This window comes from Melanerpes formicivorus, unplaced genomic scaffold (assembly GCF_026170545.1).
Source record: "Melanerpes formicivorus ecotype bairdi unplaced genomic scaffold, bMelFor1.0.p_v2 SCAF_26, whole genome shotgun sequence".
Taxonomy (NCBI): domain Eukaryota; kingdom Metazoa; phylum Chordata; class Aves; order Piciformes; family Picidae; genus Melanerpes; species Melanerpes formicivorus.
In genome coordinates, this window is record NW_027142378.1 from 10,020,441 (window position 1) to 10,029,119 (window position 8,679).

Genomic DNA, 8,679 nt, shown 5'->3' on the forward strand with positions numbered 1-8,679 from the left:
CCTCGGCAGCCCCACAGGCTGCGGCTGCCATGGAGGGGCTCTGGGTGCTGCTGGCTGCTGCTCTGCTCCCACTGCTTCCCCGTGAGTACCCCTGCTTGAGGGACGAGGCGGGGGCTAGGGCCGGGTGCCATCCGTGCTAGGTGTGAAGGGTGAGTGCCACCAGGCTGGTTGGGTCCCGGGGTGCAGCGCCCCTGACCCCTGTGCCCCCTCTCCCCAGCTGGCAAAGCCACCAGGCCGTGGCCCACCCTGGCCCCACCGCTGAGCATGGTGGTGGCTGGGCAGCGCCGGCGCCTGGTGGTCTGCCTGGTGAGTGAGCTGGGCCCTGGCTCGGGCCACAGCGTCTGGATCTCCAGTGGGAACAGCAGTGCCCTGCAGTCCTTCTCCTATGGGGCCTCCCAGGAGGGTGGTGGCACCGTCTGTACCATCTCCCTTCTCCCTGACGACCCTCTGCCTGAGGGGGATCTCACCTGCCACGTGGGCCCCAACAGGACCTCTCCAGCCCACAGTTCCAGCCCCATCCGCATCACAGGTATAGCCCTGCTGCCATCCCCTCTGACCCTCTGCCGCCCAGCCCAGAGCCCCCTGAGGGTAGGGGCTGGCAAAGAGCAGGTGTGAGGCCCTGTGGGCAATGTTCCTGCCGCAGTCAGCAGGCAGAGAAGGGTTTGTGGCCAGCTCTGTCACACACCTGGCACCAGGCTGCCGCTGCTGCCACCTCCCCAGCTGCTCTCTCATCCCACAGGCAATGAGGAGGGGGTAGAGCCATGTCCCAGCAGCATGGCTGGTGAGTATCTGAGCCCTGCCAGGGTGGGAACATCAGTTACCAGGAAAGGAAGCCTTGCTGGGTTCACGTCAGGGACCCAGCTGGGGATGGGGTAGATGGGATGGGTCCCAGCAGCATTGGGGGATTGGGGAAGAGGGAATGAAGTCCCATCTTGTGAGAGGGGATGGGGAAAGGTGGGTCAGAGCCAGCCTGCTCTCAGGGACAGCATGGGGTAATATGAGGTGTCTCAGGGATGTGTGAGGACTAAAACCCGTGATGGACCCAGAGGAACCTATTGGGCCTATAATCTAAAGGACTCTCCCTTTGACATGGCCCCACCACAGCCATGGAGGTGGTGGGGTGCTACAGCTAGTGTCACCTGTCCCCTTTTTGGCAGTGGGGATGGCCCAAGCCTCGGTGGCCCTGCTGGTGGTCATCCGAGTGGTGCTGCTGAAGGTTGCACTCTCCGATGCCATCCTCACCTCCATCTTCCTCATCCAAACCTAAAGGCCCAGATAGAAGCCTGCCCCTGAGAGGTAATTCCCCTTAACCTGGGCGATGGCAGGGCTGGGGGAAGGCGCCTGAAATATTCTGGAGGGTGGAGAGGAGTCCCCCAAATGCTGGAGGGACAGACTGAGGATTTGCAGGGGAATGCCATGCGGGTGGAAAAGAGGGGGAGGTCACCACAGTTTTGTTGGGTAGTGGGGATCCAGAACTGGGGGGGGGGGCCGAATTTCCGGATCGGACAGAGCCCCCTGAAGAGGCAGAGGCTTTTGGGGGAGATGGAGGTGGCGGGTGGGGCTCTAGGGTATCGCACACACGTTCCCTCCCCTCCGCCCTGGGGCCATGTGCGCCTTGCCGCCACGACCCGGGGGCGGCCCCAGAGCGGTGGAGCGGGGCCCCGGAGCGCTGGGTCCGGCTGAGGGCGGGCGGGCGGTGATTGGCTGAGCGGGCCACGCGCACCGCTGGGATTGGCCGGCGCTGCCCGCTGCCATGGTTACCGGGCGGGGCGCTCCCGGAAGCGCGGCTCCGGAAGCGGAGCCATGGCGGCGGCGGTGGCAGCGTTGCTGCTGCTGGCGGCGGCGCTGGCAGGAGGCGACGATTCGGACTGGGTGCGGCTGCCTAGCAAATGCGAGGGTAAGTGGGGCCGGGGGGATCCAGCCGTAGCGCCTGGGCCTGACTCGCCGGGCGAAGATGCGGTGGATCGGCCGCCGCACGCTGCCTGCTCCGGTCGGGGTTGAGTAGTCGCAACCGCAGCCCCAAAGGCCTGTCTGCCCCCACAGCCTCGCAGGCGGAGCGGAGGGTTGAGCCCAGAGGTACTTTGCAGGGGCAGCTACTGGTGTTGGGTGCCTCGGTGGGAGCGAGTGCCCACCAGTGCCCCTGCAGAGAGCGGAGCCTCCCGCGGCGTGTCCCTGCTGCTCCCCAGCTCCTGGTGCTTCTTTCTGCTGCTCTCTTCCCTCTGTCCCTAGAGGGATTTAGGGGCACCTGGCAGTCACTGCTGTTCCCGGGGGAGGGCACTAACGGTTCGTATCTGCGGCTGGTCGTCTCTGCTGCTCACAGTTCGATCTCAGTGATGCTTCCTCCCAGAGCAGCTGCCTGATTCACATAGTCAAAGGCTTCACAGGCAATCCAGGGCAGGTCATTGTGGATCTTTGCTGTCTGCCGTAGTTTCCTCTGTCTTTGCAGTGCAAGGACATGTGGAGCTTCACAGCAAAGAGAAAATGAAGAAATGAAACTCAGGAGCTCTTTGCAAAGCTTTCCCTGCAGCTCTGTGGACACTGATGGCTGAGCTGTGCTATGGCACCTGCATAACCTCAGAGAAGCATCCTAGCAAGTGCTGACCACACATTGCTCCCCTTCTTGCCCAGGCTTGGAACCTGTGTCAGCACGCAGTGATGGCCATGGGCAGCATCTGGATAATTGGACCCAACAGTGAGCATCCCTGGCATGCAAGGGGATGCTGTAGTAGGTGTGGTGTGGAGCAGGACATCCTTGAGGCCTGAGTCCAGAGGAGCTGCCAGAAGGAGCATTCATCCCATTTGAGAAATGGCTGCAGTCACCTCCAGCCCCTGGTGCCAGCAGAGAAAGGAAAGCACAGGAGGTGTGTGTGAGGCTTCCCAGCACATGCATGACAGCCCTGGAGAAGGCACTTTGCTCTCATCCTGCCTGCAGCACCTCTCTGCTCATATCATTGCCTGGGAGAAGATGTGGTGGTTCATCACTGTCACACTGTGCCTGCTGTGGGGAACTTCTTCTAAAGCAGGGCTTGAAGAAGAGGAGCTCCCAGCACAGGACAAACCTTTCTCCAGCACCCTGGGTCCCTGGCTTCGGAGGAGGAAGAGCCACACCGCACCTGGCTTCCATTCCCCATGTTTCCACTTTGTAAACACTGGAGATACTTCTCGGGCTGTTTCTGTAGCTCTGTTGGGATTCTTTGTTACAGAAGCAATAAAGCTCTTTGGTTATATTTCTTTGAGTGTTATGAAAGAGAACGTGCACTGTGTTACAAAGCTGTTCCTGCTGTGGCCTCTGCCTCAGCCAGTGCACTGCTGCTGGAGATGACAGCCCCTGGTGTGGTGACGCAGCCAGCGTGTTGTCTTGCCACCCAGCCTGCTGAACCTTGCCAGCCCCTCGGTGCCCCATATGCCTGGGGAGCTGGGAAACTGTTACTGGGTAGGATGTGCTGGTGTGAGGAGGAGGAGCTGTTGCCAAAAGCCCTTATCCTCTTCCCGGGGGAGCAGTTTGTGGTATGAAGGTGAAGGCTTTGGTGGCTGCAGAGTGGAACTGCTGGCACAGCTGCAGGCAGACCTGGTGCTGTCTGCCTTCCCAGCTGTGCTGCAGCAGCTGGCTGGCTGTGCTTGCACTGAAGCATTAACTCAAGTGGTCCTGCTTCAAGGGGTCTCCAGTGGAATCAGCTGAGCTGTTCCCAGTTATTTGAGTATCCAAGGCATCTGTTTTCCACTCGGGCTGGCTCTGGAGTGCCTGGCTCCTGGCACTTGCTCCTGCTGGGTGCGACACAAGCCCCTAACTCCGCTGTGCTTTCCTCCCTGCAGTGTGCAAGTACGTGGCAGTGGAGCTGAAGTCTGCTTTCGAGGAGACCGGCAGGACCAAGGAGGTGATCGACACCAAGTACGGCTTCCTGGACGGGAAGGGCTCTGCCGTCAAGTACACGCAGTCGTAAGTGAGGCTGGCCCGGGGGGTCCCTGCCTGCAGAGCCAGGAGGCTCTGAGAAGAGTGCTCCAGGGCGGCTGGGCTGGGCTGAGCTGGGCAGCTCCTTCTGCTTAGGGCAGCCTGGGAGCCACAGAGCACTCCCCCATCACAGCAGCTGGGCTGAGGCTTGCCCTGTGTCCTGCCAGTTGTTTTGACCTGGGCTGAGCCAAGGGCCTGTCCTCTCCATGCAGGGACATCAGGTTAATTGAGGTGACAGAGAACATCTGCAAGCGGCTGCTGGACTACAACTTGCACAAGGAGAGGAGTGGCAGCAACAGATTTGCAAAGGTGAGTGCTGTGCTGCAGTGCCCTGCTGCCAAGCAGCCCTCCTCTGCTGCCAGGCTGCTGAACTGGGGCTTTGTTCTTGCCGTCCCTTGGATCCCCTGACTGTCAACCGGCACCCCAGGTCCTTTTCTGCCCAGGCAGCTTTCCAGCCACTCTGCCCCAAGCCTGGAGCATTGCCTGGGGTTGTTGTGCCCCAGCCACAAGACCCATCACTTGTCTTGCCTGGCCCATATCTTCCTGTTGATTCTGGGGTCAGGTTTTGCAAGTTCCTTGCCACTCAAAGTCCCTCCAGGAAACGCTGATGCCATGGGGACCTGATTTTGGCTGGCTTGCATGTACCTGCATCCCTGGGCAGGGTCAGTGGCAGCACTGGGAGGGTAGAGCTGGAGCTTGGCAGGAGGAGCACCGCTTCACCGGGTACCACTGCTTCCCCAGGGCATGTCGGAGACATTCGAGACCCTGCACAACCTGGTGCACAAGGGTGTCAAGGTGGTGATGGACATCCCCTATGAGCTGTGGAACGAGACCTCTGCCGAGGTGGCTGACCTCAAAAAGCAGGTACCCAGTCTGCTGGGGTGAGCCCTCAGCCACCACTGCAGCCTCCTGGGCTGGAGCAGGGAGGGGGAGAGGGTTGGGGGGTGCACTGCGGTTGGCAGGATTTGGTGCCCTTGTCCTGGGTCCTGCCCCAGTGGTAGGTGGCTGGAGCTGGGCTCTCTCTGCACTAGTGTGATGTGCTGGTGGAGGAGTACGAAGATGTGATCGAGGACTGGTACAGGCACCACCAAACAGAGGACCTCTCCCAGTTTCTCTGTGCTGACCACGTGCTGAAAGGGAAGGACACAAGTAAGTCCTGGCTTCTGCCAGCAGCTGCACAGGCATGCCTGAAGGAGTGGGGAGCCCTGCCAGGGCACAGGGAGCCCCCTGCTTCCTCAGAGCCCCTGGCTTTTCAACTTCTCCTCCACAGGCTGCCTGGCAGAGAAATGGACTGGCAAGAAAGGTGACTTGGCAAGTGTAGGGGAGAAGAAGAGCAAGAAAAAGAGCAGGAAGAAGAAGAAGGGTGAGAAGGAGGAGAGTGAGGGAACTGCCAGCCTCCCAGCCTCAGGGGAGAGCCGGGAGGAGAGTGGAATCCAGGAAGAGGTTCCGCTCACCCACAGCCCAGCCGATGAGCTGTAGGCGCCCAGGCCCCTGGGCTCTCACCCTACCATGTCCTGCGGCTACCAAAGGAAAAAGGGACTTCGGTTGTGGCCTGCGCTACCCTGGGAGAGGATTGGAGTGGCCTGCCCAGACTTGCCAGCCTGCAGGCTTGTGGCACGGAGCCGCCGGGCCCAATCTCTGCCTCTCTGCTGGGGGTCCAGCAGCGGGGGCTACCCCGGAGCCGGCTCCTCGTCTTGCCCGCGCCCTGCCCGGACTGTAAATAAAGACGTTTTCCTCTACAGCCGCTCCCGCGTCACCCTCAGCTCCTGCCGCGGGCAGGGGCTCCGCACCGCTGCCGCAGCCCCGCCGCGGAAGCCTCGGGCCAGGGCGGTGCTGGTGGACGAGGAGGCCCCAACACCTGCGCTGTCGCGGTCTCGCCCCGCCGCCGAGGCAAAGGTCAGGGCTGCTAGGAGGCGGTGGCGGCGGCGGCGGGGACTGATGCGGTAGGGATGCCGGCGGCGGGGATTGGCGGGGCAGGGAGGAACGGGAGCGGGGATTGGCGGGACGGGGAGGCTGGCGGCGGCGGGGATTGGCAGCGCGGGGAGGTGACGAGGATTGACGGGGCAGGGAGGGAGTGGAGGCGGGAATTGGCGGAACGGGGCGTGGCGGGTGCGGGGATTGGCGGGGCAGGGAGGCCGGCGGCGGCGCGGATTGGCGGGGCGGCGGAGGCGGTGGCCGGAGGCGTGGCCGCGGCGGGGTCACGGTGCAGTTGAGGCCCGTGGCCGTGATCGGGGCTGCGTCGGCGGGATGGTGGACAGCGTGTACCGGACGCGCTCGCTGGGGGTGGCGGCGGAGGGGCTGCCGGACCAGTACGCTGATGGGCGGGCGGCCCGCGTGTGGCAGCTGTACATCGGGGACATCCGGGGCCGCACGGCCGAGTACCGCAGCTGGCTCCTGGCGCTGCTCCGCCAGCACCGCTGCCGCTCCGTCCTCGATGTGGCCTGCGGCACCGGGTGAGGAACCGCGACCCGCGTCCCCTGTCCTTCCAGGTTCTTTCCCCCGGGGCTACTTTAGGCCCTGCTGTCCCCGGCCGTCCCCAGCGCACCCACCTCTCCTCCCTTTCCACCCCACTCCATCCCACCCCGCCGTTCCAAGCCCCCTGTGCCGCTTCAGCTGCCCTTGGCCCCGCTGACAGTCGTGTCCACAGGGTGGACTCCATCATGCTGCTCGAGGAAGGCTTCCAGGTGACTAGTGTCGACGCCAGCGACAAGATGCTCAAGTACGCACTGAAGGAGCGCTGGGAGCGGCGCAAGGAGGAGCCCTTCGACCGATGGGGTGCGGGGGCCGCGGGGGCCGGGAGGGTCGTGCAGACACCAACACCTCTCCTCGGTGCTGGGGGCCTCTGCTCTGAGCCCCTCCCGCAGGGTGCTCAGGCCCCTGCCTTTCCCCATGCTTAGGCCCCTTGCATGGGTGCCGTTGGCCCGCTGGCCTTGCTGCAGTGACTGTCAGGGACCTGCCAATGCCAGCTGCTTGGCAAGGCCAGACCATGGCCTTCGCCTGTCTGTTGGCTCCATGCTGGCTCCAAGCACCCGCTGGGGCCAAGGAGCAACTGAGTGATGTTGGGGTGGGATTGTGGGGGGTGAGGCTTGCATGCAAGGAAGGCTGTTGGATGGGTGAGGTGTCCCTGTCCTCATCCGCTTCCCTGTGCTTCAGTTATCGAGGAGGCCAACTGGCTCACGCTAGAGAAGGACCTGGAGAAGCCAGGAGATGGGTTTGATGCAGTCATCTGCCTGGGCAACTCCTTTGCACACCTGCCTGACTTCAAAGGTTAGGGGTGGGGAGGTGGAGGGGCTTGGGGGGGAATGTTGGGGGGGAGAATAGCTATGCACATGTGCATGGTGCCTCCCAGCAGGCTGAGAACGTGCCCAAACTCATGTCCCAAGTGGGGCAGTGGAGTATGCGTGGTGGAGCTGTTGCCATGGCATGTCCCCAAAAGGGCTGAGACTGCGCTCTGCCTGTTCATGGCACGAGTAGGGCCGCTGGGTCCCGTGGTGGTGGAGCTCTTTGCACCTGTATCCCAGCCCTGGCAAGGCTGGAGCCCGCCCCAGACTTGTGCCACAAGTGGAGTGAGTGGTGGGTTCCCCACGTGGCATGCTTTGTCTTACTGAAGCTAAGAATGTGTCTGAGCTTATCCTGTGTCTGGGGTTGTGGGGTCTCCAAGCTAGGCCCATGTGGGGCTGGGGTGGAGGTGAGGGGGGCAGGTCTCTCTTTCTGTATGGGTGAGATTGGGGCCCCATGGGAGATGCTGTGGGGTACGGCTAGTGCCTGGGGATGCCATGGTTTCCTCCCCAGGGGACCAGAGTGACCACAAGCTGGCCCTGAGGAACATTGCCAGCATGGTGCGGCCTGGAGGTGTCCTGGTCATCGACCATCGCAACTACGATCACATTCTGGCCACAGGCTGTGCCCCACCCGGCAAGAACATCTACTACAAGGTAGGTTGCTGAGGGACCCTGTGCCGGCCCTTTGGCCCCAAGGCCAGGGGTGGAGCGTGCAGAGCAAGGGCCAGACCCAGGCTGGGGGCCACCACGTCCCCACAGAGCACTGACGTCCTCCTGCGGTCCCCAGAGCGACTTGACCAAGGACATAACCACCTCGGTGCTGCTGGTGAACAACAAGGCACATATGGTGACCCTGGACTACACGGTGCAAGTGCCTCCCACTGAGGCAGGGGCAGACCCAGAGCTGAGGTGAGGGGGGCCCGGGGGGTGGCTCCCAGCAGGGCGGTGGGGACAGGCCTGGTGCTGGGCAGAGCTTTCCCTGCAACCCCCTCTCCATTGCCTCCTCGCAGCAAGTTTCGGCTCTCGTACTACCCCCACCGGCTGGAGGCCTTCACAGCCCTGCTGAAAGGTGCCTTCCAGGGGAAGTGCCAGCACAGCGTCCTGGGGGACTTCCAGCCCTACACACCAGGACAGGCCCACGTCCCCTGCTACTTCATCCACGTCGTGAAGAAGACGGCCTGAGGGGGTGGGCACAGAGATGAGACTGTGGTGGCTGACTGCAGCAAGCAGCTCTGGGAACGAGCAGACGGCTGGGGTCCAGCTGGAATCCCCCCTCCCCTTAATGAAGAGCAGTCCTGAGAGCTACTGGAGCCCGTGGTCTGTGTGTCTGTCTGTCTGTGGGCAGGGGCTGGAGCAAGGGGGATGGCTGCAGCCCCCTCAAGCATTTTGGGAAAGAGCATAGGGTGGGTGCAGGCACAGCTTCCACCCAAGCCCCTGCATGCCTGGGGT

At 62.8% G+C, this 8,679-nt stretch overlaps 2 protein-coding genes across 4 annotated transcripts; both read left to right on the forward strand.

The window, feature by feature from the left end:
- The first annotated feature begins 14 nt into the window (after positions 1–14).
- CNPY3 (canopy FGF signaling regulator 3) lies at positions 15–5,688 on the forward strand. Of its 3 annotated transcripts, XM_068153591.1 has the most exons (8): positions 15–81; positions 218–529; positions 740–781; positions 3,814–3,937; positions 4,162–4,258; positions 4,691–4,813; positions 4,981–5,098; positions 5,220–5,688. In XM_068153591.1, exons 1-8 carry the CDS (start codon positions 30–32, stop codon positions 5,426–5,428), a joined length of 1,077 nt encoding a protein of 358 aa, XP_068009692.1. In that variant the 5' UTR covers positions 15–29; the 3' UTR covers positions 5,429–5,688. The 3 variants fall into 3 exon arrangements, with proteins under 3 accessions (XP_068009692.1, XP_068009695.1, XP_068009694.1); XM_068153594.1 differs by lacking the exon at positions 218–529; XM_068153593.1 differs by lacking the exons at positions 15–81; positions 218–529; positions 740–781 and adding an exon at positions 1,765–1,897.
- Positions 5,689–6,147: 459 nt separating this feature from the next.
- Positions 6,148–8,540, forward strand: GNMT (glycine N-methyltransferase). Its single transcript, XM_068153595.1, has 6 exons — positions 6,148–6,402; positions 6,597–6,724; positions 7,103–7,216; positions 7,742–7,884; positions 8,018–8,139; positions 8,241–8,540. Exons 1-6 carry the CDS (start codon positions 6,197–6,199, stop codon positions 8,410–8,412), a joined length of 885 nt encoding a protein of 294 aa, XP_068009696.1. The 5' UTR covers positions 6,148–6,196; the 3' UTR covers positions 8,413–8,540.
- The last annotated feature ends 139 nt before the right edge of the window (positions 8,541–8,679 follow it).